At 45.2% G+C, this 27,803-nt stretch overlaps 1 protein-coding gene and 1 long non-coding RNA gene across 4 annotated transcripts in view; one reads left to right on the top strand and one right to left on the bottom strand.

Annotated features, from left to right (window-relative positions):
* Positions 1–27,803, bottom strand: part of STAB2 (stabilin 2) — a 172,172-nt gene that overhangs the window by 95,601 nt on the left and 48,768 nt on the right. Inside the window, exons 13-25 of one of the 2 annotated variants that reach the window (NM_001206679.2) lie at positions 26,251–26,394; positions 25,165–25,221; positions 24,885–25,010; positions 19,172–19,225; positions 18,818–18,898; positions 16,567–16,719; positions 14,811–14,873; positions 10,837–10,923; positions 9,938–10,024; positions 8,191–8,302; positions 4,962–5,142; positions 2,056–2,149; positions 704–862 (exon numbers count right to left, since the gene is read on the bottom strand). In NM_001206679.2, the coding sequence (NP_001193608.2) occupies positions 704–862; positions 2,056–2,149; positions 4,962–5,142; positions 8,191–8,302; positions 9,938–10,024; positions 10,837–10,923; positions 14,811–14,873; positions 16,567–16,719; positions 18,818–18,898; positions 19,172–19,225; positions 24,885–25,010; positions 25,165–25,221; positions 26,251–26,394 (1,398 nt within the window). The remainder of the gene's footprint in view (positions 1–703; positions 863–2,055; positions 2,150–4,961; positions 5,143–8,190; positions 8,303–9,937; positions 10,025–10,836; positions 10,924–14,810; positions 14,874–16,566; positions 16,720–18,817; positions 18,899–19,171; positions 19,226–24,884; positions 25,011–25,164; positions 25,222–26,250; positions 26,395–27,803) is intronic. The other variant, XM_059886141.1, reaches the window with a different exon arrangement.
* On the top strand, positions 5,087–18,562 carry LOC112446718 (uncharacterized). 2 transcript variants are annotated; one of them, XR_003034781.2, is made up of 3 exons: positions 5,087–5,879; positions 7,767–7,889; positions 18,364–18,562. It is a non-coding gene; the product is annotated as an uncharacterized lncRNA (long non-coding RNA). The 2 variants fall into 2 exon arrangements; XR_009494563.1 differs by lacking the exon at positions 5,087–5,879 and adding an exon at positions 5,895–5,932.

The following is a 27,803-nucleotide window of genomic DNA, read 5'->3' as shown; positions in this document are numbered from 1 at the left end:
TAAAGTGTTGGCGAGGATGTGAAGAAAAGGAATTCTTGTGCACTATTGATATGAATGCAAATTGGTGCAATCACTGTGGAAAATAGTATGGAGTTTCCTCAAAAAAGTTAAAAACAGAACTACCATATGTTCCAGCAATTCCACTTTTGGATATTTATCTGAAAAATACAAAAACACTAACTTGATAGGATATATGCACCCCCATGTTCATTGCAGCTTTATTTACAATAGCCAAGACATGGAAGCAACCAAACTGACCATCAACAGATGAATGGATAAAGAATATGTGGTGTATGTATACATTAGAATACTATTCGGCCAAAGAAAGAGTGAAATCTTGCCATTTGTAACATCATGGATGGACCTTGAGGACACTATGCTAAGTGAAACAGGTGAGAAAAAGACAAACAACATATGATCTCACGTATATGTGGAATCTAAAAATCAAACAAAACCAAGCTCACAGATATGGAGAACAGATTGGTGGCTGCCAGAGGTGGGGTGTGGGTGAATGGGATCAAAAGGTAAAAGAAAATAACTGCCTAGTCATAGGTTTGCTGTGACAATTAACTCCTTCCCACTGTTACAAATGATTAAAGAGCTGCAGTAAGTTCTAGCCAGAGTACTTCTGTGTTTAGAGAAAAAAAGAAAATCCACTGCAGGAATCGTGTTTCCGCTTTGCCCTCCACCTAATCACGCCTACCTGCCCGGGGCCTACATACAAGCAGGTCGCATTGTGGTGGCAGCTGCCAGCACTGGGCAGCAAGCAAGGGTTGATCTCTGAGCAATCTCTTCCATCCCCGGTCCATCCCTCACGGCATACGCAGGTGTGGGTCCCCCTGCCAGTTCTGATGCATTCTGCCTACAAGAGGAAAAGCAGCAACAAAGCCTTTGAAACCCCAGGCCAGCCACATGATCGTTAAGTGCAAAAGAAAGATTTTCAGAGGTCCCCTGAAGAGGTATATATTTGCATGGAGTACAAAGGAAATGATTAAAATACACACTTGCATTGAGATCGACGGAAAAGCTAAGATGATTTAAAGAACAAATTGCCTTGTTGTTGGCCAGCTAATGGCCAGCGTTGCTAACATCACTGCCATTTATTGAGTCAGGGATGGTTCTGAATGTTTTGCAGGTGTAAGCCTTCATCTTGAGAAAGGTACTGTGATTATCTCTATTTACAGATAAGGGAACTGAGGCTCAGAGGAGCTAAGTGACTTGCCCAAGGTCACACAGCCATAAAGGGGCATAAACCCAGGTATATAGGATGTTTTAACCCAAGCTCCTATCTGTACGAGTTCCAGGCCTTTCAGGATGACCACACCAGGAGGCTGAAGGACAGAGTGAGAAGTGCAAGGAGAGCTGTGCAGATGAGGCTGAGTGGGTGAGGCTTGTCCAAAGGGAGTCTGGAGTTGGGCAAGGCACTTGCACCTGATTTCACCGTCAGAGCCAGGGCAAGTTCCCGAAGGGGTTTCAGCATGCAGGGGAAACAGGATCTGATCCACTCTGGCTGTGGCTATAGAGAAGCAGCAGGGACAGCAGTTATTAAACTGTAGGGAAGGAATGGAGGTGACCTTGGCTAGGTGGTGGTGGTGATATTCCAGAGTTATTAATGAAAGTGATGGTCAGTTTGGGGTACACCGCTGACACCAATAGGTCTTAAGGCAAGTCACTTGATGTCCCCGAGCCTCAGTTTCCTGATCAGTAAAATGGCAATAAACAACATCTGTTTCATTGGGTTGGTGAGAGAAGCAAATGAGATCATGTTACATGAAAGTCACTTGTAAGTTGTAACGTCTGAATCACAAGTTTATGACTAATGATCTAAACTATCTGATTCTGTTTGTATTTTTAGGAGCCCGAGAGTCCTGGACCCCAAGCACACATGGATTTCAGAAGTGGAGGGTCACAGAAAGCACCTGGCACCATCTTTAAAATGCAGGGTTCAAGCAAATATGCCTCATGCCAGGAAGTCATTCAACACTGCCTTTGGAAGGCCTTCCTTCAGGATTTCCTAAAACACCCGGCAGCCTGGAGATAAAGGGCAACACTCACATAGCGGCTGCAGCCCCCTGGGATTGATCCTGAACAAGGGTCCATCTCCACACAGAAGCTTCCATCTCCTTCGTATCCTGGTTTGCAAACACAGCTGCAAAGAAGAGTGAGCACACAGTCAGCCCCAGAAATATAAGTAGCAACTATCCCCACCCCACTCCCCAAAAGACCAGCTAGCTAGAGGTGGACGGGTTCATGGCTCAGCACTCTGACGCTTTGCCCTTATGAGGGGAGCAAATGGCATAGTGGTCATGGCCACTCCTGGCTCTGTAGTCAGACACGGCTGGCCGGGAATCCAGGCCCCACCTTTCAGTGGTTGTGGGACCCTGGGTGAGTCCCTTAACCTTTGGGAGCCTGTTTCCTTATCTGGAAAATGAGTTTAACATCTTTATAAAGCTATGTGTGAACGTGAAAATGTTAGTTGCTCCGTAGTGTCCGACTCTTTGCGACCCTATGGACCATAGCCTGCCAGGCTCCTCTGTCCATGGGATTCTCCAGGCAAGAATACTGGAGTGGGTGGCCATTCTCTTCTCCAGGGGATCTTTCCAACCAGAGATTGAACCCAGGTGTTCCGAATTGCAGGCAGATGCTTTACTGTCTGAGCCACAGGGAAGTCCATATAAGCCCTTAGGGAGATGCATTTCTGTTGTACCACCATGGAGGAGCAAAGCCAGTCTCTCCCTATGCCGCCTGCAGACTGGTGGGGGAGGTTGGCCATAAACAGGGATGGATGCACTTAACTAGGCAACTCCAAATTAAGAAAAGTGAAAGTCGCTCAGTGTCTGATTCTGTGACGTGATGGACTATAAAGTCCATGGAATTCTCCAGGCCAGAATACTGGAGTGGGTAGCCTTTTCCTTCTCCAGGGGATCTTCCCAACCCAGGGACTGAACCCAGGTCTCCTGCACTGCAGGCAGATTCTTTACCAGCTGAGCCACAGGGGAAGCCCAAATTAAGAAAAGTGCTGCAAAAATGAGGCCAAGAATTCCTCAGGTCTGCATTTTCCAGGAAATTTTTTTGTGTAGGTGCTGCTTTTGAACCATATATTCCCAGAGAGGAAAATTTTCTCTGACTTTCCTCCCCCCAGCCCATTGCATATGTTCAGTTCAGTTCAGTTCAGTTGCTCAGTCGTGTCTGACTCTTCGCGACCCCATGAATCGCAGCACGCCAGGCCTCCCTGTCCATCACCAACTCCCGGAGTTCACTCAGACTCATGTCCATCAAGTCGGTGATGCCATCCAGCCATCTCATCCTCTGTCGTCCCCTTCTCCTCCTGCCCCCAATCCCTCCCAGCATCAGAGTCTTTTCCAATGAGTCAACTCTTCGCATGAGGTGGCCAAAGTACTGGAGTTTGTTTCAGCATCACTCCCTCCAAAGAAATCCCAGGGCTGATCTCCTTCAGAATGGACTGGTTGGATCTCCTTGCAGTCCAAGGGACTCTCAAGAGTCTTCTCCAACACCACAGTTCAAAAGCATCAATTCTTCGGCGCTCAGCCTTCTTCACAGTCCAACTCTCACATCCATACATGACCACAGGAAAAACCATAGCCTTGACTAGATGGACCTCTGTTGGCAAAGTAATGTCTCTTCTTTTCAATATGCTATCTAGGTTGGTCATAACTTTCCTTCCAAGGAGGAAGTGTCTTTTAATTTCATGGCTGCAGTCACCATCTGTAGTGATTTTGGAGCCCCAAAAAATAAAGTCTGACACTGTTTCCACTGTTTCCCCATCTATTTGCCATGAAGTGATGGGACCGGATGCCATGATCTTCGTTTTCTGAATGTTGAGCTTTAAGCCAACTTTTTCACTCTCCACTTTCACTTTCATCAAGAGGCTTTTTAGTCCCTCTTCACTTTCTGCCATAAGGGTGGTGTCATCTGCATATCTGAGGTTATTGATATTTCTCCTGGCAATCTTGATTCCAGCTTGTTTCTTCCAGTCCAGCATTTCTCATGATGTACTCTGCATATAAGTTAAATAAGCAGGGTGATAATATACAGCCTTGACGTACTCCTTTTCCTATTTGGAACCAGTCTGTTGTTCCATGTCCAGTTCTGACTGTTGCTTCCTGACCTGCATACAGGTTTCTCAAGAGGCAGGTCAGGTGGTCTGGTATTCCCATCTCTTGAAGAATTTTCCACAGTTTATTGTGATCCACACAGTCAAAGGCTTTGGCATAGTCCATAAAGCAGAAATAGATGTTTTTCTGGAACTCTCTTGCTTTTTTGATGATTCAGCGGATGTTGGCAATTTGATCTCTGGTTCCTCTGCCTTTTCTAAAACCAGCTTGAACATCAGGAAGTTCACGGTTCCCGTATTGTTGAAGCCTGGCCTGGAGAATTTTGAGGATTACTTTACTAGCATGTGAGATGAGTGCAATTGTGCGATAGTTTAGACAACATTAAGACATCAACTGGTGATCCAAAGACCCAGTTTTCCTGTAAGATGTCTTTAATATGGGAGTTATTATTAATGATCTTAGGAAGTAAAAGAGATTTTAAAGGGTTGGAAAGTTGGTGGGTAAATCTTCATTTCTTTTACTTGAGTGATGGTAATTATTGCAGTTTCCATGACTGAAGACCTATGATGTACTAGCCCTGGTGCTGGGTGCTTGGGCATTCAGTTGATCTAACCTCCACAACTGCCCTGCCAGGTATGCAACATCACCCTTATTGTACTGATGAGGAAAGTGAGGCTCAGAGAGGTTAAGTAACTGCCCAAGGTCACACAGCTGGTTAAGTTTCAAAAGTAGGAAGTGCTACAGTTTGAACCCATCTCAGTCTGAGCTTTTCTCCACTAAAGCCATGCTGGCAGCTGGAGAGAATAGGCCTTTGTTTATGGAGAAGTTAGACATGGGTTGGGTCTGTCTGCAGGTAACAGGGTGGCACGCCTGCCTTGCGCCTACCTTGCCGTTCCATCACTGTATTCACAGGTGCCATGGATGTGACAGAACTGCACGTAGGGCCCACAGGCTGAGGTCTGCTTGTGGCAGAATCTCCCCGCAGAGCCGTTCCTGCAGCTCCCAGGAAGGCAGGCGCCGTCGCTGTCAATCCTGTTATCACACGTTCCGAAAATGCACGGACATGCTGAGGGAGAAGGAAAAGGGCCATTCAGGGCTTGGGGACAAGCTTAGCAGTGGGCACATGGGCCACAGAGGAAGTCCCCCATCTTCAACCCCCATCTCCTCACTCCTGTCAGGACAGAACTGGTGGCTGAGCCTGGGAAGACTCTGGGAGCATCTTTGTCCCTGTGCCAGGACAGCTTTCAGAGAGAAGAGCTCGACCTCGGTACTGCTGTGTATGTCTGCGTGTGCGGTGCAGTGGGAGGGGGAGTGTGATGAACGAAAGAGGCCAAGGAACTCAATTTTCACCTACTTCCTGTTGGAGAGTTTAGTCTGACATTTTCTGCCTTCTCTTGAAGATGTTCTGGAGTAAACAGAAGTGATTTCTCCTGCCAGCACAGCCTCTGATGTGCGGCTTATGTATTGTTCTCCACTCTATCATAGCAGACCAGTGCCACTCATGGCCAGTATTTGCACACTGACCTTGTTCTAGGCACTGAACCAGTCTTCAACCTGTACCCTCTCAATTACGGTGTTTCCCTGGTGGCTTAGGCAGTAAAAGAATCTGCCTGCAATGCAGGAGACCTGGGTTTGATCCCTGGGTCAGGAAGATCTCCTGGAGAAGGAAATGGCAACCTACTCCAGTATTCTTGCCTGGGAAATCCCATGGACAGAGAAGCCTGGCGGGCTACAGTTCATGAGGTCACAAAGACATGACTTAGCAACCAAACCACTCTCATTCATAGTCACCAGCTTCAAGAGGTAGGTACTCTTACCATTCCCATGTTCAAAATGAGGAAACTGAGCCCAGAGAGGTGATGGTCTAATTTGCCTAACTTGCTGGTACTTTCCCATACAGGGACTTGAACTCAGACCTTCAACTTCCATTCCAGTTAGTGACCATGAGTCACTAACAGTAGATCAGTAAATCGACTGGCATTTCCGCCTGCCTGTTATCATCTTAGCTGCTGATTTTGCTTTTGATTACAAATATTTAAAAATTGCTGCAAAAGCAGCAATTATCAGAGTCAGGCTCACACTCTAGAGATTCTCAAAGGCAGGTGGCAAGGATTTGGGGGTTTGAATATGATCAGAAATGAAGGAATCTGTGGTTTTGCCCCAGAAGGGACTGCGGGGAGAGGAATTAGTGTGGGGGCTTGGAGCCAGCATCCAGGAAAAAGAAACATAGTGAGTGGGGGCTGGAAGAGATTTAAAACAAAAAAGACTTTCCATAAACTTTTATGAAAGTCAGGGCTTAGTTAGCAAGGAACAAGACCCCAGAAAGAAGAGGAAGCTCCCCAGTGTGAGGTGGTGGGCAGTCACAAACCTGGACGAGAGGCTTTGGAGCAGGAAGCCTACCAGTCTTTTCCCAGCCTTAGCATCCTGCCTGCTAGCCTCATAAAAATGCCTCTATCAACAGGCTTTGGAATAAGCCCCTATTTTCTTTCCCCTCAGAAACCTTATTTGGCAAAAAGAGCATTGGACTAGGATCGGCAGCCCTGACTCTGCTGGGCTCTGGTGTCCCATCCCTCTTGAGAGGTAGCTGTGAAAATCAGATACAGTAAGAGAGGAGAGGGGCTGTGTGTTCTGTAACAGATGAGTGGAGTTAGCAGTGATAGTAGTAAGAACGGCTTCATTCACTGATTACTTGCTAGGTACGTGCTCTGGGCTATAGTCCTCAATTATGATCCAACTTAATCAGCCACCTACGAAGTGGGTACAGTATTGTCTCCGTTTTATAAATGGGGAAACTGAGCTTCAGTGAGAGACTCTTTCTAAGGTCTCAGATTTTTTTTTTTTACTGTGCCACGTGGCTGATGGGAACTTAATTCTCTGACCAGGGATAGAACCTATGCCCTTAGCAGTGAAAGCACGGAGTCCTAAGCACTGGACTACCAGGGAATTCCTTTAAGGTCACAGAGCCAGTAAGTTTCAGAATGGAGCTTTAACTTCATGTTGGTCTGATTCCACAGCAAGCTCTGAACTATTCATTTTTTTTCCCCATCAAGTTCTGATCTCAGCTTGGTGGTGGTGGTGGTGTAGTCACTAAGTTGTGTCCGACTCTTCTGAACCATGGACTATAGCCTGCCAGGCTTCTCTGTCCATGGGGTTTTCCAGGCAAGGTTACTGGAGTGGGTTGCCATTTCCTTCTCCAGGGGATCTTCCTGACTCAGGGATCAAACCCAGGTCTCCTGCATTGCTGGCAGATTCTTTACCGACTGAGCCACCAAGGAAGCCATTTTTTTCTCCCCAGCGAGTTCTAATCTTAGCTTAGATACACAGAGATGTATATTTTTATTTATATACTTATATATTCACATTGTATTATTTTTAAGAACAATGTATTTTCTAAGATTATATAGCTGTATATTTTTCAATACCTAGTACTGTAGACCTTTCTACATGTTCTCTGAGTTTCCTGACATTTATGTCACTGAACTTAGCATAACGGCAACAGTGCCAACAATAATAGATGATAAGAATAACAATAATAGATAAGAATAACAATAATAGATAAGAATAACAATAACAGATAATAATATTGGTAGTGCATACTAGGTGCCAGGCATTGTTCTCGGGCAAGTGTTTTCCATTTATAACTTGTACTAGCCTTATGAGGTAGTTACCGATATGACTTTCATTTTATAGATGAGGAAACGGAGGCCTAACTAACCCAAGGCCACACATTTAGCAAAGGGAGGAGCTGACGGAAGACGACTGCTTGAAAGGTGGGGAGGCTGTGTGCTGCTACGAAGTCCATGATCAGTTCAGGTACATGGGAAACCCTACATGACTGGTTTTTAAAGGTGCTCTTGGGTCAGTGGTGCTGACATCCCAGGGCACTTGTTAAGAGATGCAAATCCCCAGGGTACCACTCAGGCCTTCTATCTCAGAGCTCTGTGAGGGGGCTCAGCAACCTGGCACATGCTAGCATTTGGGACCCAAGGGCTTAAGAACTGCCCTGTGATAGGGGCACCCACCAAGCCAAGGGGCACCCAACACCAGGATTGCACCACAGAGCCATGGGGACCCTGGCTAAGGAGCAGAAGGCAGCTCTGGAAACGACACTTACTTGTGTCACACCGAGGTCCGTATTTACTGGGGTCTGAACAGAACTGGCACTGGGTGCCTCGGAAGCCATCCTGGCAAACACACGTCCCGTTGCCATCAAGGCCGTCGGTGCACTGGGAACAAAGACAGGGCCCCTGGCCGTCAGGACAACACACCTCCCACCCCCTGCCCCTGGCCAGGAGTCCCGGATGCTTGTTTCCTGACCTGCTTCTTTGACTCAGATTCAGTTCTGCTTGAAATGACTCTCTGGGAACCCTTGTGGAAAGTGGAGCCGTGGGTATTAGGTACAAAGCTAAGACAGTGACATATAGGAATCCCAAGCCAGGATTCAGAACTTTACAGGAAGTCATTTGAGGGGGGCCAGTCACAGCTGGAACCTCTACACAATGCTTAAGGGTCAGACTGATAAACCTCCAACCTTCAGAATGAAGGCCAGCCTTTCTCTGCAGATTCTCACGTGCTCAGCTATGTGACTCCAAATGGCAGTTTGTCCCTTCAGTGTGCGAGTTTTGCCCCCTAGCTCTCCAGCAATTTCAAGGTTAGATTTGTATTGATTGACATGCATCACAATAGGGCTTGTGGCCCCAAACAGATCTCCCAGCTACAGAGGTTAATTCGTAGCAGCTTCGCCCTATTACCCTCGCCTGTGTGGTGTCCCCCTTGGTGTTCAGGCAGTTTTTCCTTCCCCTTGAAAGAGGCATATTTTTGACATGGATTTCTTATATGTGCAGATTCATAATTTCCCCAAACGAACCACAGCCTCTTTACCTTTGTTTGTTCAGCCCTGGCCTCCATGCTAGATGAGTCAGGTTCTGGCTCTTACACTTCATTAAGCCAGGTTTTTAGATGGGCTAAAAAAGCATTCACTGAGCAGTTTTTCTTTTTTTTTTTAAAGAATAACAAAATTTTGATCCTAAAAAATCTTGGAACATCAATACAGGCCAACAATTCTATCTCCCACAGGAGGAAAGTGGGGTCCATAAAGCCTTGCTGAGTTGTTCAAGGTCATGCCCTCAGCAGAAGGAAAGCGGGCCAGAAGGGACCTTGCCGGACACCCTGCCCCCTGCCACTCCCCCAGGAAAGATTCCTTCTCCTGCAGACATCTTCTGTTCTTTTAGCAACTCATCTGTTTCTTTTGTTCCCTGGGAACCGTGACTGGCATTGAATCATTTCTTGGTTTAATGGTTTTAAGAATTCTTTTTTTTGACTTAACACAGGTCAGAAACATTACTTTGCTGGCAAAGGTCTGTCTAGTCAAAGCTATGGTGTTTCCAGTAGTCATGTATGGATGTGAGAGTTGGACCATAAAGAAAGCTGAGTGCCAAAGAATTGATGTTTTTGGACTGTGGTTTTGGAGAAGACTCTTGAGAGTCCCTTGGACTGCAGGGAGGTGAAACCTGTTAATCCTAAAGGAAATCAATCCTGAGTATTTACTGGAAGGATTGATAGTGAAGCTGAAGCTCCAATACTTTGGCCACCTGATGCAAAGAGCTGACTCATTAGAAAAGACCCTGATGCTGGCAAAGATTGAGGGCAGGAGCAGAAGGGGACGACAGAGGATGTGATGGTTGGTTGGCATCACAGACTCAATGGACATGAATTTGAGCAAACTCTGGGAGATAGCGAAGGACAGGGAAGCCTGGCGTGCTTCAGTCCATGGCGTTGAAAAGAGTCCGATGAACAACTGAACAACAACAACACAGGTCAACCTCAGCCTTTGTGAAAAAGTAAGCCTCAGCCCTCATCACCTGCCCGTTCCCGGAGCACGGATTCGAGAAGCCTCCTGGGCACTGGTTGCAGTCTGGCCCGTAGAAGCCTTTGCAGCATTTTGGAATCTGAAAAACAAAATGCATGTTGCCTTTTTGAATCCAAAGCAGAGTGCCAGTTTCTCAAAGGAAATTCATTTTATTCATTTTCATTTCGATTACAATCACAAACAGTATCGGCCTCCTCCCCTCCCCAGGAGAATGCCTTTTTCTCGGGTGGATGACAGCGTGGCTTGTGCTCAGCCATCAGTTCACCGTGAACCTCCTGAGGGCTGCCCCTGGCTGCCTGCCCGGCTCTGGCACCGTACGAGCAAGAGAGACACGGGCTTGTGCTCATGGAGCCTGTGTTCCAGCTAGTCAGGGAAGACACAAATAATAAATTAAAAAAAAGATTTGAGAGAGTGGTATGTGCTGGGAAAATGAAGTGCTGTTATCAAGTGGTGGCTGGGGACAGAGGTATGGGGACACTGGGGGGCCATGTGGATTGGGCGGTGACAGAGGAAGCAATGGCGGAATGGAGACTTGAGAGATGAGTCAGCCCCGAGAAAACCTGGAGAAGCATTCTGAGGGAGGAACTAGCAAAGGCACACGTGCTGAGGTGGGAATGAGGTGAGAGCCACGCCAGGGGCACTGCTGAGTGTGCACCAGGCAGGGGAGTGTCAGGGGTGTGGGCTCTGTATTAAGAGCCATAGGAACCATGGGATGGATGCAAAGATGCAGGGAACTCTGCTCAAAGCTTCCTTTGCAGGAAAATGTGGTCAAGCTCCCACTGGCAACCTCTGATTCACAGACCCTGGGGCCTAAGAACTGCCCAGCCTGCTGGCTTCTGTATGGGCCTTGGTGGCCTGGATGAGGTCCTCGGCCACACACACACGCCTCACCTTCACGGTGGCATTACAGTATCTGGCACATCCATTCTTCGGGCTCCTGATTCGGCCGGTGTAGATACACTTGTGAACAAAGAGTGTCTGGAAGAAAGTCAAGAAGAAAAAGCATTGCAGTCTGCATTTTGAGGTCATCTGGACATCACTTGGCTTCTCTATAGACTAGATGATGTATTTCCTCCAGTTTACCATCGATGCCAGCATAGAGCACTAAAGTACACAGCTCACACGGGTCCAGGCAGAACTCAGTCACCTGTTAGGCCTCTGTTTCCTTGTTGGGAGAATACAGGCCAGGGTTTGCATGGTGACCTGGGGCATAGGTACCTTTTGTCCCCTCTTGTGTCCTGGCAGACATTGCTGATCGATCTGGGAACATGTTCCTGTGCATCGTGGGTGTGGTTTAGCCCTCCTTCCAATTAATAACCAGCTCTAACCTCCTCCTGGACAAAGGAGCCTGAAGGGCTACCATCCACAGGGTTGCAAAGAGTCAGACATGACTGAAGCAGCTTAGCGCACACACACAAAACCTCCTATTCAGAAATTCTGGAGCTATTAGAGATTTCCATCCTAGTTTGTACAAAGATCTACCAAACAAAACAGTGCAGTCTGTGGATTATAGGGGCAGATTTCCTACCATTCTCTAACCTCTGATACCCACTCAGAATGACTGAGAACTACCATTTATTGAGAACCTCCTAGGGCCAGACACACTGCCCATAGGAGATCATCATTATTTAACTGTGTGGCTATTTCTCATCCCTTTTCTTAATAGATGAGGCAACTGAGGTCTGGACTGGTTAAATCTTCTTTCTAGGAAACACTACTGGTAAGTGGTAAGTCGAGAGAATGGGTCTTACCACCTACTAACTTTAGGATCTCAGAGGCAAGTCATACTGCCTCCTGGGCCTCAAGCTGCCTAATCTGTGAAATGGGGCAAAAGTGCTGATCTCAACTTTAATCCTGAGCATTTAATCCGTGGCTCAAATTTTATGTTAGATAAAAACTAGTATCGAGGTACTCCTCATCTTAGTCTCTTACACAGGAAGAGAGCAATGAAAACTTCCACAGTCAGTAAAATCCTAAAATCTTAGATGTCTGGAGGAATTCTGAGGTCACTGAGGAAGAAGTACTCAACTCTCTCTTTGGCTGTCAGGATACTTAGCCAAATACAGACCACAGGAGCCTGGGAGGGGCAGTTTGGGGCTCTCTGGGCTCTGACCCATGCATTTCATTTCTTCCTTTCCTCTCCTGCTTCTCTTTCCTTGGGCAGAGGCAATGTAGACTCATGGTCTGTGCCCATCAGCTGTGTGACCTTGTGCGAGGGCTGTTAAGTCTCCTCGCCTTAGTTCTCAGGTTATACACTGGTATGATAAGGTGCCTCTCTTGCAGGCTTGCTGCACAGAGCATTTAGAACAGTGTCTGGCACATAGCAATCACTGGGATGCCAGTCACCACAGTCTCCTCTTCCCCCCTCCCTCTCCACAACCACTGGTTGACAGCATCCTGCAGGACGCAGGGGCGCCGGCTTCACGGAGCAAATATCTGAACACTTACGCCTATTTTAGTGTGTGTGTGTTTGTTTCTTTATGAAGTGCTCCACAGTAGGATTGTGTAAACTCATCACTCTCTTTAGCCATCTATTCTAGTGTGGGATGAACTCTCTAGTTGGGAAGGTCTTTCTTAGGACAAACTTAGAGGCAGGAATTTCTGTCATCAATTTTATCTTCAAATTTGTTGCTTTAACAACCAGTAGAGTACTTACCTGGCCTATGAATTATGGATCGTTGTACCATGGTCTGTTTTCCTTTTTAGATTAGAACTTCTCAGGACAAAAACGAAATAATATCTTATTCATCATTATGCCCCCTGGTGTAGCTATAGTTGTTGTTTTAGTTGCTAGGTTGTGTCTTTAGAACCCCGTGGGCTGTAGTTCACCAGTCTCCCCATCCATGGGATTTCCCAAGCAAGAATACTGGACTGGGTTGCCATTTCCTTCTCCAGGAGATCCTCCTGACAGGAATCAAACCTGGGACTCCTGCATTGCACGCAGATTCTTTACCACTTAGCTGCCAGGTAAGCCCTTATGCTCCTTAACCCACTCTATATTCCTCAGTAGACAAGGTGTGGAATTCAATGAAGCATCACAAGGTTTTGATGGTTCTAGTGTCATTTTCTTGATATTTCATTTATTTCTCTCCAGAAAGATGCCTGGGAAGAGCAGACACCAATGAAGTGTAGCAGAACATGCCCCCTCCAAATGTGCCATATGGATTATTTTGAGCTAAAGGCACTTGAAAATAGCAGATACAAAAAACTTGTACACAAGTTTAAGACATATAACATAGTGATAATGACTTGATATAGGTATATATTGTGAAATATATTTCACATTTTAGTTACTTTTCCACAGTTACCTATCTTTGTTCAACCTACTCTATAAACACTTGGGTTTTGCTATTTCTCTGGGTCTTCATTCTCCTATGGAAGCTCCTGTGTTCAGTTGCTAAGTCATGTCCAACTCTTTGCGACTCCATGGACTGTAGCCCACCAGGCTCAGACTCTGTCCATGGCATTTCCTAGGCAAGAATACTGGAGTGGGTTGTCATTTCCTTCTCCAATGGAAACTCCTATGTACATGCGAAATGCTGGGCTAGATGGAGCACAAGCTGGAATCAAGATTGCCAGGAGAAATATCAATAACCTCAGATACACAGATGACACTACCCGTATGGCAGAAAGCGAAGAAGAACTAAAGAGCCTCTTAATGAAACTGAAAGAGAAGAGTGAAAAAGTTGGCTTAAAACTCAACATTCAGAAAACGAAGATATGGCACCTGGTCCTATCACTTCATGGCAAATAGACAGGGAAACAGTGGAAACAGTGACAGATTTTATTTTTTGGGCTCCAAAATCACTGTAGATGGTGACTGCAGCCATGATATTAAAAGACATTTGCTCCTTGGAAGAAAAGTTATGACCAACATAGACAGCATGTTAAAAAGCAGAGACATTACTTTGCCGACAAAGGACCATTTAGTCAAAGCTATGGTTTTTCCAGTGGTCATGTATGGATGTGAGAGTTGGACTATAAAGAAAGCTGAGTGCTGAGGAATTGATGCTTTTGAACTGTGGTGTTGGAGAAGACTCAAGAGTCCCTTGGACTGCAAGGAGATCCAACCAGTCCATCCTAAAGGAGATTAGTCTGGAATATTCATTGGAAGGACTGATGCTGAAGCTGAAACTCCAATACTTTGGCCACCTAATGTGAAGAACTGACTCATTTGAAAAGACCCTGATGCTGGGAAAGATTGAGGGCAGGAGGAGAAGGGGATGACAGAGGATGAGATGGTTGGATGGCACTACGGACTCAATGGACATAAGTTTGAGCAAGCTCTAGGAGTTGGTGTTGGACAGGGAGGCCTGGCGTGCTGCAGTCCATGGGGTCACAAAGAGTTGGACACAACTGAGTCACTCAACTGATGTATGTGTAAAAAAAAAATTGTGCTTTTCTCCTGTTAATTTATCTTATGTCAACTTAATTTGCAGGCCCAGCCAGGGTCTTGCAGACCTCAAGAGGGTGGAGGTAAAGTTTTGTCTCTCTTAAACAAACAATGGATTTTATTTAAGAGGAAGATTAGAGAGGGAATGTTTACTGAGTGGCTATTTGATCCAGGCATTGCACTTGGGTTTTTATCTATGCTAATCCTGCTTCTGCTGTGGATGTTGCTATTATTACTACTCAAAGATAAGAAAATTAGAGTAAAAATGTGAAGCAACTTACCTTGGATAAGTGAGCAAGAACTCAAACACAGATCTGTGAGCTATCTTTCTACCGTACCCCCAGACAGAGCAGGCTAAGAACCAATCCTAGTTGGAATGATTATCTTTTAAGAGGGAAGGTGGGAAGGATGAGAAATCACACCCGTGGGGTTGCTGGGGTGATGTGTGCTTCTCTGAAGCTGTCACACTCACTGTGGGCTCGGAGTCGGCCGGACATTTGCTCCGGTAAACCAGGGAACAGCTCACACATGTGCCCTGGAAGGAAGGACAGGGGTCAGTGCAGGGGTCCCTATAAGAAGCAGCAGCAGGCCACTGCATCTGGCCTTATGTCTCCTTATGCCCCTTAGAAAGGTGGTCCCACTAGCATCCCACTCTTGGCCCCTCTCCTTGCCCCTACTGCCTCCTCCCTAGAGAGAACGAGTGATGTCAACTCCAGAGAGGTTTGGGAGAAGTAACTAGGTCTGCTTAGACGAGCCCCTTCCTCATCCTCTTTCAGGTTCAGACTGTCTGCAGGCCTCAGGCTTCTGGTCAACCCTCAGCCATGTAGGGAGGCCCCTGTCCCTGAGGGGACACTGCAGTTGCCCACCTGTCCCAAGGACAAAGCATTAGCATTGACTACACACTCAAGTCCCTCTGACTTTCGCTACTGGGTTCTTTGCTTCAGCAGGTCAACCTTGGGCTTCCTCACCAGTTTCCAGTTGGTCTGGGTGAGGGGCCAGCAGGATATCGGTGGGTAGGAGGAAGACAGGGTCAAGGTATCTCTTTCTTGCTCCCTCTCTGCTCGAGTGCCATCCCTCCAGCTCCTGGTGGACACCTCTTCTTCCCTTTGCCCTGCTCCCAGTGGCCGCAGGTGATTCCCGCTCCTACCCACCCTTGATCCTCTGTTGTATTGGTTTCCTGCCACTGCTTCTCCTTGGATGGCCCAGCATCACTTGCTTGTTTCCTCAGCCCTGCCCACCCCTCTGTCACAGATTCTTAATTAAAGTCTCTTCATTTGAACCACTGGGATAAATTCTGTATCTGGCAGGGATCTTAACTGGTATAGAGAGTTATTAATTAAACCTCTAAATCTAAGTATACATGCCCAAAGGCAGCTATGGGTTCTGAAAACAGATTTCTAGAAGGGACTAGCTATGCCTACTGTTTACTAGCCCTCAATACCTTCTAGAGAATTCACTGCTACTTTTAATAGATCTAATCAGAACAACCCTAAACCAGAGCACATTGGTTTGATTTAAATCCAGATAAAACAGTAAAAGAAGACTTCATTCTAAGGCAGCTATGGGGAAGCTCTTCTTATTTAACTAAAATTCTTTGGGTTGTGGCTCAAGCCCACATCTTGATTCTGTTTTGGGGGGAAATGGAGAATAAGCTCTTGAACAATTTGCAGGAAAGACTTGATGGGAGTCAACAGTTAGACTTGTTTAGAGCTCTCCCACCCTGAGCAGCTGTTGTTCAAGTTCAGGGAAGGAAGTCTGTGGAAGACAAGGGCAGCTGTGACTCCCCGCCTTGTTGTGGGGTGGCTCTGGTCCGGGTTGTTCAAAAGCTTGTTGAAATTTAGTTGTTCTGATTAAAACCAGCTGAGCCAAAAAGTTGCAATGGAAATAGGAAACCCTGATTTTTGACTTCGGGCTTCCAGAACTGTTTAGAGAATACATTTTTGTTACTTTGAGTCACTTGTTTTGTGGTAACTTGTTGTGGCAGCTTTAGAAAATGAATATACCAGGGTAGCAACGGTTAGTGTGGAAATTCCCCCAGGAATTTTGGTTTGTGTTCAATGAAATAGGACCTCAGGTCCCGCTGCCTCTTCATGAAGACAGAAAATCCTTTAGAACAAGGCTCCCGTGTGAGACTCTCCCTGTCAGTTCCCTCAGAATCAGGAGGACGGAATGGTCTGCTCTGTGAGGGCTCTTTAGGGTTCCCTTATTGAGTTCCCTAGTTTCCTTACCAGTCTCATCTCCCTCTTTGTTTCATCACATCGATGGGGCAGGATTGGGATGATGGAGGGAGGTATGAGGACTCCAGTCAGCGTGTAAATCCGGCCGTTTTTGGCAGCGACCTCCATTTCTTCCAGTGCCACACCATTTGCCAGAATCTGTCCCTGGAGAGAAACAACACCATCTTTCATCTTTCTGCCTGAGGAGCGCTGGTAGCCCCCAGGCAGATCTGAATGGTGGCAGCTTCCTGAAAGAGCCTTCAACTTCACTTAACTTTCTGCTGAGGGGAGGACTGTGGTTAGAAGGGCTTGGCTGACAGGGAGAGATGAATCTGTTGAATGAATTCTCAACTGATTCTAAGCAAGGATGTCCTTGCAGAAATGGTCCTTGGACTGGGGAGGAGGTATAACTATTTGAGTTCTATGATATATTTGCTATGAGACCTTGGGCAAACTGTTTTACCCCCATGGTGAAATGGAGATCCGTTTGTTCAGATACATTGGAGCGACTCTACTTTGGGGTCTCAGGAGATATCAGTGAACAAACTCAGACAAGTTCCTGCTTATGTTGTAGGCGAGGGAGCAGAAAATGAACAAATTGGCAAAGAATTCTGATCTCTACTTTCCTTCCAAATCTCACTGGGTGATACTAATGGCAACACCATCCTTCTGGTGGCTCCAGTCAGAAGCTCAGGAAACATCTCTGGCTTCCTCTTTCCTCATCCCTCATTGGATCCCTCAGCAAATTCTGCTGGTCTCCTTCAAAACACCTTCGGAATTCAACCACTCCTTAGCAGGTCTCAGCTACCACTCTGCTCTCAGTTACCATTATTCCTTCTATTTAACTAAAACACTTTGACACAAATTCTACAGGTTATTTTCTACTTACAGTTATTAGAAAATAATGACTCCGCTCCCCAGGTTGTGTAATACATCCTTAAGCCTGTCTTTTGCCCAGTAATGTGTACCTCTAATTTTGCCCCTTTCCCTGACTCCCCGCTCGTCACTGCCCCTCTTCTCTGAGTTATTACATTCCCTCCTAAATAGTCTCCCCGGATGTATGTCCGATCACATCATTCCACAGCTCAAAATCCTCTAGTGGCTTTTTATCTCTTTTAAACTAAGAGCCTTCATCCTTGCCCTGAGTTTTTAGGCCACGTGTGACCTGACCACACCTCTCCTTCTCCCTCTTACCGCCTGGACCTCCTCCGACCTCACTCCTCCTGTCCCTCTGTTCTGGCCCCGAGGACCTTGCTGTTCCTTGATCAGGCCGGCACGCTCCTTGCTTTGCACTTTTGCATTCTCTGTTTCCTCTCTCTGGAATACTCTTCCCCCAGGTACTCACAGTGCCTATTCCTTCATTTCCATCAGGTCTTTCCTCACATGTTTTCTTGTCCATGAGGATTTCTTAGACACTGTATCTAAAATGTCAGCCCCATTCCCACTTTCTATTTCCCATCTTTGCTTTGCTGTTTTTTTTTTTTTTTTTACCTTAACACTTACTACTCTGATATACGATATATTTAATTTGCTTATGATCTATCATCTTATTTACTAGAATGAAAGTCCCATGCAACCAGGGACTTTTATCTGTTTGTTCCAAACTTGAGGGCATGGCACATTCTTGGCACCCAACAGAAACTTGTTGAAAGGTTGAAGGGGCATCACCATCACCATCCATAGTGAACCAACAGGAGACATAATCTCTCTGCTGCCAGATTTCTGCTAATATTACAACCCTGAGAAGTTAGCTGAATAACACTGCCTTCTTTGAGGTTCTTACATAAGTCATGTTCCCTCCCACCTCAGGACCTTTGCACCTGCTTTGCCTTCTGCCTGGAACTTGCTCCTACTCATCCTTTGAAGCATCATCTCCTGACTGAGGACTTCTAGAACCCCGGATCTGCTGTCTACTCCTGTTGCTGCTTCTGCTGCTCCAGAGCCCTCTTAACTTCCTCATGGGAGCCCTGTTATAATTGTAGCTAAATAACTAACTGGTCACTAATTAGTTGCTTAAGGGTTGTTTTCCTTGCTGGAATGTAGGCCTATCTTTTCCACATCTTTATCCTTGGTTTCTAGTTTAGACTCACACACTTGGAGTTGCTCAGCAGATATTTGCGGAAAGCCATAATGAATGAATGAAGCAATCACAAAGAGCCGAAGCCTGTGAATTAGTGTTGAGGTAGGATAACCCGATGGACAGCCATAAGCAGAGGAAAAAACACATGTGAGCAATGACACCAGAGACAGAGTTTTCACTTACGTTGTTGGTCGTGTTAAATCTTATGATCTGGTTGGCCATGCTCCTGATGTGAGGGGTTGAAATGAGTGTGGCCACTTCCAGCTGCAAGAACAAGAAAACAATAGAGATACTGAGAGCAGTACCCAGAGTCTTCACTGGAAAAAATAACTTGAAAGTTTATGAAATAAGTAATGGGAGCTTTCTGCAATGGGTTTGGAAGAGTTCTTAGATGACAGGTTCATTATTCACATAAGCATGCACTCAGAGCTAAGATAATAAATAATTGTCCCACATTCTCTAGCACTAAAATATTGAAATTTAAGACCAGATATCTTGAAAACAGGGGGAAAAATAGGGCAGGAAAGGAGGGCCAACCTGAGTAAATGGGACAATGTGGTATCTGATGAGTTCCAGAAGCTTCCGAGATCCCTGCAAAGGAATCAAAATACTTCTTTAAATCATTGAGGAAAACACAGATTTCCCTCTCTTGTATAAAATTTCTCAAGTGACTCTGGTCACTTGGTTAATAAAAATAAATGACCCATAATCTTTCTTGGGAAATCCAGGGTGAGAAAAACCCATTCCCCAAATAACTAACATTTTTACTTTGTGACAGGCAGGGGCTGTTCCCATAATATTATGTGCACCTCTCATTTAGTCCTCCCAACAGCCTTGTGAGGTGGGGATGCTACTGACTCATTTTATGTGTGATAAGACTGAGTTTTAAAGCCACGTCCAAGGTTGCAAAGCTATTTATAACTTAGACTATAAGCCTGAGAAGTAACTCAAGGTCCCAGTTACTCTGCTCCATCACCTCTCTCAATGTCTAAGGCTACCTTCTAGATTTTCTAAGACAGCCTCAGTTTGTGATTCTGTTTCACTCACTCCATAAATAACTGTGGGCTCATCAGGCCATGTACTGTTTATTTAGGAACATACAGTCCTGTTAGGAATGTGTGACCAGGACTCTTTCTTCTGTGTTCTTATGGAACATGTTCATCTCACCTTCAAGGCCCTTTCCAAGGTTTCTCATGCTTCAGGAAATAGAAAGAGTCTTGGGACTCTAAGCAGGATGAGCAGTCCCTAGAGGGGTGCCCTGGAGACAGTGGACAGAATTAAGGCACACAGGGGCCACTCTCTGGGGGAAGAAGGCAGTGGCAGTCGACTACAGCATGACTGTAATCTCCCAGCTGAGTCAGACCCAGGGGTTACAAGCTTCGAAGCCCTGAATTCTGCTACTTCAGTGGCACAGACATAGCTACTGTGTCTTAGAAAGGTAAAGGATCACAAATTGAGATCATAATAACCTCCAAGAGGCTGACCTGCTAGGGACATGTTTCAACAGTGTGAGGTCCCAGGCAGAAAGAAAGCCCTGCTGAACCCAAGTTCCATTCACCCAGATTCTTCTCTGCACTTCCCCTTGGCCCCTATGTCAGGGGAATTACCTGTAAGCAGAGGGACCACATATCCTCATTTGTCTAGAACAACCCTGGTTTACAGCAATCATCCTGGCAGCCCCATTCACTCTCAAAATTGTCCTGGTGTGAACACTTGGAAGGCCACCATATCTATAGGTCAACAGCATTAAGCACAGGGCAGGGTGACTGGTAAGAATGTTGAAATTGACCACCAGCTGGCCAGCCCTGGAAGTGACGGTTTCTGTAACCCTGGTTCTGTTACCATAAGACCTTGAGCAAATCACTTAGCTTCTGCATCTTAACTTTCCCTGACAACTACTTTATGGAACCTAGCAGTGAGGACTTGCAGGCAGAAGCAATGCCAATACAAGCTTGAATGCTCAGTGGCAGAAAGGGTGGGGAAAAGTGGGGACCCTTGAAAATACCAGACCAAAGTAGACTTCAAACTCCCAGAGGGCAGGAACTGGGTCTGTCTGGCTTATTAATCACTGCGTCCCCAGTCAGCACAGCAGGACCTGCATAAACATCTGTGCCAGCAAGTTATTAAAGGGAGGAGGGAAGAGGTCCTGAGAAGGTCACTGAGCTGGGCCTTGGGAATCTGAGTTTAGTCCTGATTCTTCTTCTGTGTGACCCTGAGCAAGCATCTCACACCTCTAGACTGCAAAATAACAGGGTTGGTTTGGACCCCTTCCAGCCCTCTATTTTATAGGAAAGACTTTATCAGCTGGATTATCCACTTCTAAAGCCTCAAGACTTAATTAGCATCGGACCCATTCTATAGGCAACTGGAGAATGAAAGGGACAAAGAGTTGATCAGCATCACTCTACTATTGTCTGAACCTGCCACTTATCTGGCTGGGGGCCATTATCCAGCCAGAGTTTAGTCCAGATGGCTTAGATCCACAGGATTCGCTTACAGGTGATGCTGTTGGAGAGCTTGTTGGTGCAATGCATTCTTTCCTTTATGTGGACATTCACTTCCTACTTGCTGTTTTAAGTGAAAACAAACAAACCACAAAACTGAGTTGTTTGGTGCCAGAGACAGAAAGGGAGAGTTTTTCTACCAAATAGTGACTACGACTTTGAACTCTGTAAATTCACCTCTTTTTGTCCCATTTTGCTCACAAGGTCTTTGTGAATTGGCAGGGGCTGGTCTCTTGCTCCCTTTGCTTTTATTTCTATCTAGTTCAGTGATGAAGTCATACGCTGGGGCTTGTGATCAGTAGCTATGGTCTCTGCAGGGATCAGATAGTTCAGGACTGAAATTTTGCTTCAAGGAGAAGCAGAAAGATAACTGGGAAGGAAACAAGGCATTTCCAAAGGAGAACTGGAAAACATCCTTCTAATGAAACCAGTCTACCTTTCATTTCATTGGCCTAACTGATGGGGAGCTTATTGTCTCTAGCTGAGGCTCCTCTCTGAAGTTAAAACTGAAGGATGTCATTAAGATTCGTGGAGAAAGAGGGAGCTTCCTATAGGTTGAGGAATCTTGACCCACATTGGCTCTGGACCAGAGAAAGCGGTAGAAAAGATGATTCTATTCCTCACCTAGAAACTGGAAGTGGAAAAACAATTTGAGACTCAGGATTGAGAGACTTGAAGTTATATGTTCTTTGTGAGAAGTAAGATATTGCCTTTGAGAGAAATGAGATTGAGAGCCAGGAGCAGTGCTGTGCTGTTAAATCCATTCTATAAGGAAAAAATAAGCCCTGATTTATAGTACTGGCCAGTTTCCATGGTGTCAATATTCCTACCAGGGACTGAGTTCAAGCTACTGATGTGATTTCACTGAGTGGAGCTGGGAAGTTGTTGTTGTTGCTCAGTCGCTAAGTCGTGTCTGACTGCAGCACACCAGGCCACCCTGTCCTTCACCATCTCCCGGAGCTTGCTCAAACTCATGTCCATTGAGTCAGTGATACCATCCAGTCATCTCACCCTGTCACCCCCTTCTCCTACTGCCCTCAATCTTGCCCAGCATCAGGGTCTTTTCCAATGAGTCAGCCCTCTGACTCAGGTGGCCAAAGTAGTGGAGCTTCAGCTTAAGCATCAGTCCTTCCAATGAATATTCAGGACTGATTTCCTTTAGGATGGACTGGTTTGATCTCCATGCTGTCCAAGGGGCTCTGAAGAGTCTTCTCCAGTACCACAGTTCGAGAGCATCAATTCTTTGATGCTCAACCTTCTTTATGGTCCAACTCTCAGACTGGTACATGACTACTGGAAAACCAAAGCTTTGACTACACAGACCTTTGTCGGCAAAGTGATGTCTTTGCTTTTTAATATGTTGTCTAGGTTTGTCTAGGAGATGGGAAGAGTTACATTCTATTCTCAAGAGCCTGAGTGAGGCAGCCCCAGTCACTGCTGGAAGGAGTTACAGAAAGAGAGAAGCTTCTCGAACAAAAGTGCTTGACAGAAAAGCAGCAAGGGTGACTTTTTCTATTCTAGCTAAAAGGTTTTAATTTTAAGTTCACCTGATTTGGTTTCTGAGAACTCCTTTATTCTTATTAAAAAGTATCTGTATCAAAGAAAAACCATATAATCTCAGAATTTTAATAGATTCCCAGGGGAGAAATTATTACTTCTTTGGCTTTTAAAATTAAATATGAGTATGAGTTCTAAAGAGAAGACTAAGAGCTTTCCTATAATAGCTAGGTTTCAGGAAACCTGAGTGTGAATCATATTTTTAAAATAGCATCCTATTTTAAAGGCACTGGGAAATACGACTTTTTCAATGAAAACCTGTAACAAATCTCTAAATATGTTTAACATCTGCTTGTAACATAAGAGATTACCTTCTGACTTATTTCCTTGATACCTTTTTTTTTTTTTTTAATGCAAAGTATTCTGGATGCAGGGCTTCTCAGGTGGCACTAGTGGTCAAGAACTGGCCTGCCAATGCAGGAGGCAGAGACACGGGTTCTATCCCTGGGTTGGAAAGATCCCTGGAGGAAGAAATGGTAATCCACTCCAGTATTCTTGCCTGGAGAATCCAATGGACAGGGGGGTCTGGGAGACTACAGTCCATAGGGTTGCAAAGAGTCAGATATGACTGAAGTGACTAAGTATGCAGGCATTCTGGATCGGGATATCCTCGTAGACACCTGAAAGTATTCCAGAAAGGGATGTGTCCATGTGACCCTCTGCATCATTCAGGCAACAAGCTTCAAGTGCCAAAAGCAGTGTGACTTGATATCGGAGTTAGAAAGCTGGTGCTTACCAAAATGTCTATTTCCAATGCCATGAAATCAGAATTTTCTGTAATCTACCTATTTAACACGTTCCCTGGGTAATTCTCTTATTTTAAAAAAAACTATTTACTTATTTTTAGCTGTGCTGGATCTTTGTCGCTGCACAGGCATTTCTTGGGGCAAGTGGGGGCTACTCCCTAGTTGTGGTGTGCAGGCTTCTCGCTGCAGTAGCTTCTCTTTTGTGGCTCCCTGGCTCTAGAGCACAGGCTTAACGGTTGTGACACAGGGGCTTAGTTGCTCTGTGGCATGTGGGATCTTCCTGGATCAGGGTTGAACTTTGTCTCCCTCACTGGCAGGATTATTTATCACTAAGCCACCAGAGAAGCCCTCCCTGGGTAATTCTTAAGCACGCTGAAGTTTGAGGATCACTACTCTAAGAGACTCAGACCCTCTGTGTAATCAACACCGATCTATGCGAGGTCACAAGTAGTTTTGCCCCATTTCCAAGATGGTGGCAGGACCTCAGGGTACTGGGGAAAAGCTTGTGGCCTTTCTTATAATTTCACTATTTGTCATTCTAATAAAAAATTCCATAATTAGCTAACCTTCTTTTCAGTTGGGCTTCCCTGATAGCTCAGTTGTTAAGAATTCGCTTGCAATGCAGCAGATCCCGGTTCGATTCCTGGGTCAGGAAGATCCACTGGAGAAGGGATAGGATACCCACTCCAGGATTCTTGGGCTTCCCTTGTGGCTCAGCTGGTAAAGAATCTGCCTGCAATGTGGGACACCTGGATTTGATCCCTGGGTTGGGAAGATCCCCTGGAGAAGGCTACCCACTCCAGTATTCTGGCCTGGAGAATTCCATGGACTGTACAGTCCATGGGGTTGCAAAGAGTCGGACACGACTGAGCAACTTTCACTTTTCTTTTCCATTTAAGGCTGTTATTCCTGAAAGAGGAAACACTTTAAATGGTGTCCATTATTTTTACCTTAGACTGAAAGAGTAAAACAAATCTCCTTTCTTGAGGAGGACATGCGAGAGTTGAAGGTTTATGATGTATAAGGAGAGGGTTATTGTGGAGAGAACTGAAAGCCATAGAAAGAGTTGGGAGCCCCTAAAAATAACATTATTTTTACGTTTAACCTAGACTTGACACAGAATGCCCTGCCAGGCTTCATTTTTAGATGGTTTTAGAGTTGTAGGGAACTTAAAATTTATGATTTTGCTATTGAGAAGTCTTAGAAGAGAAAGGACATAGAATGGTCTTATAGTGACATGGAACTCTACTGGGGAGATTGTAGCCACATCTAGGCTTAGTTCCAGAGCACTGTGATTGATTAATGATGTCTGCCTTGGTTGCAGAAATGTAAGTGGTACATGTGCTACTTATTTGTTGTCCTTAATTTAGAAAAAGCCTGTATAGGTACAGACTGAAGCAGTGATGCTGTCATGACACCATTAGAGTACACAGGATACAATACCTCTGAAGAAAGGAGATAATCAAGAGTGCCATCCTTCATGTTATTCAATGCTTCATCACTTGGAACAAAGACAGTGTATGGTCCACCAACCCCATCTTCATTTAAGGCATGTCCCACACTGGTTTTCTGCATTTAAGAAATGAAAATTTGTATCTGTAACCTATCTCAGATAGATACATGAATTCCCCAGAAAGTATTTATAATTGATACCCCCTGCTAATTTTATTGTACCAAGGACTAGACATAAAAAACTTTCTAGGAGTTCATGAAAAGTACATACCTCTAACAAAGATCTGAACTTGCTGTATCTTGGTTGTAGCATGGTCATTATGGTTTGCTAAAAAGAGACATTTTGCTTAAAGTTCAGTACAAAAAAGGGAGGTGGTTTAGGAAACAGCTGCTTTAACATGAAAAGACTGATGACAGGATTTCATGGAAGTGTGGACATCTATGGGCTTCCCCAGTGGCTCAGAATCATCTGAATCTGCCTGCAATGCAGGAGACCTGGGTTTGATCCCTGGGTCAGGAAGATCCCCTAGAGAAGGTAATGGCAATCCAGTCCAGTATTCTTGCCTGGAGAATTGCATGGACAGAGGAGCTTGGTGGACCACAGTCCATGAGGTAAAAGAGTTGGACACGACTGAGTGACTAACACTTTCACTTTTCTGATGGAAAGCTAAGGGTAAATAAAGAGGAAAGTGGACATCTATAAAAGGATCTGGCTAACCACAACACATTATACATGTGCTTCCTGTGTTTATTTCAACAGTAGTTCAGATCTGCATGTTCTGAAAGTCTTTGCGTGCTAAGTCACTTCAGTCATGTCTGACTCTTTGCAGCGCTGTGGACTGTAGCCCGCCAGGCTCCTCTGTCCATGGGATTCTCCAGGCAAGAATACTGGAGTGGGTTGCCACGCCCTCCTCCAGAGGACCTTCCCAACTCAGGGATCAAACCTGCATCTCTTATGTCTCCTGCGTTTGGCAGGTGGGTTCTTTGCCACTAGAGCCACCTGGGAAGCCCCAGGATAGTCTTTGGCCATCATCAAATAGATCAGAGGGAATTAATTTTATCACAGGGAAGATACGTCTTCCTCCATAATGCACAAGGGATAAATTTATGTGACAATTGGTCTGAGTTATCAGGTGTGTCTATGAAAAAGATCACAAAATCAACCTCTTTCCTACACCTGCTGCTGCTAAGTCACTTCAGGCGATGCCTTTCTCTTTCTCCACAGAGGTGTCAGAATTCTACTAAAAACAGAAATACAAGCCCATGGTGCTGGCTTGCATTTCTTCATGAACATGACTCTCTGAGGAACAAGGGAAGATGGATTTGACTTGACATTACTTTTACCTGAAGTTCTCACCTCAGTATTGCTCTCAAACGTGGGCACCACCTTGTCCATGGCTCTGTCGAGGATATGCAAGAGCCCGTTGGAAGCAAGTATATTCCCTTGTATAATTTTTACCGTCTTTTTGCTTCCATAGAGTTTAAGCTTTAGCTGATTGTCCTAAAACACCAAGGAAAAATAAAACTAAATTAATGTGTGTCCTTGAAAATCGAGCACTGGATTAGAAGAAGTCTTAAATCCTTGGGTTCTGTCATTTATTGGCTGTATGATCTTGGATAAGTTCCCTAACCTAAAACGTGGATGATGGTTTCTGCCCCATTGAATTCACAGGTCTTTCCTTGAGCTCAAATGAGATAACATATGAAGTCACTTCTGACTATCAATGATTGCTAAATGGGAATAAGGAATTACTGTATAGTCTCCCCCCAAAAGACGGCAAGCTACAAAGGGACCCCAAACTCTTCAATTTATTGTAAACTCATTACTTACCTACTTTAGTGTTTCAGACAGAAGAGGCACACAATAAAAAATATGTGCTGAATAAATAGGTAAATGAATGAATACATGTCCTTGTGAGAAAGGAAACCGCATCTGCATCCATACATCCACTCATCTATCCATCCATCCACCCACCCACCCATCCATGCATCCTTATACACACTGTACAACATACTGGTTAAGGGTTCAGGCTTTGGGGGACTTCCCTGGGGATCCAGTGGTTAAGAATCAGCCGTCTAATGCAAAGGGTGCAAGTTTGATCTCTGGTTGGGGAACTAAGATCCCATACGTTGCAGGGCAACTAAACCGGCACATCACAATGACAGAAACTATGTGTATTGTGACAAAGATCCCACACACTGCAACAAAAACCCAGGGCAGCCAAAAAAAAAAGTTACAATGATTCACGTTTTGGGATCAGGCAGACCTGAGTTTGAATCGTGCCTTTGGCCCTTATTGTGTGACCTTTCAGTTTTCCCACTGGAAAAACGTTCACGGGATTGTTGTGAGCCTTAAATATCACAAATAGAGATTTACCCCAGTATCTTGCATGTACTAAGTGCTCACTGATCTATCAACTATTGATATTTGGTGAAATGCAACCAGATAGGTCATAACCACCCCCAACCCCATCCCCTGCCACCACTGTCTGTTGATTGACCATGTGCCCTTCAGCTCAGTAAAGTCACAAAAAATTATTTTAAAACAAACAAAAGAGAATTAACGGCATTAGGAGAGATGGAGTGTTGAGTTGGAGAGGGTGGATACTTGGCCACCTAAAACAAACAATCCATTTCCTTTTCTAAGATGAGTGCTGATCTGGCTTTGTGCTGATGCTTCTAGGAAATGGGTTTACTGTCAGTTTTCTCCTTCCTGCTGGCAGTTGAATGATGGTTGCCTTGAAAACTAATTCAGACCAGGGCAAAATCACTTTACAATCCCATTTCTGTTAACAGTGCATCGCCTGCACCTGAGCCTTTCCAGTGTTGGCTCTTTGTTTTTGTCCTAGGTAGGGAAGTACTGTGACAAATGAGGAACAAGGAAAGAAGTTCTTCATAACCTTTCATGAC

This window comes from Bos taurus, chromosome 5 (assembly GCF_002263795.3).
Source record: "Bos taurus isolate L1 Dominette 01449 registration number 42190680 breed Hereford chromosome 5, ARS-UCD2.0, whole genome shotgun sequence".
In the NCBI taxonomy this organism is placed as follows: domain Eukaryota; kingdom Metazoa; phylum Chordata; class Mammalia; order Artiodactyla; family Bovidae; genus Bos; species Bos taurus.
Note: the sequence above shows the minus strand (reverse complement) of the source record. Positions and strands in the feature narration are given on the sequence as shown.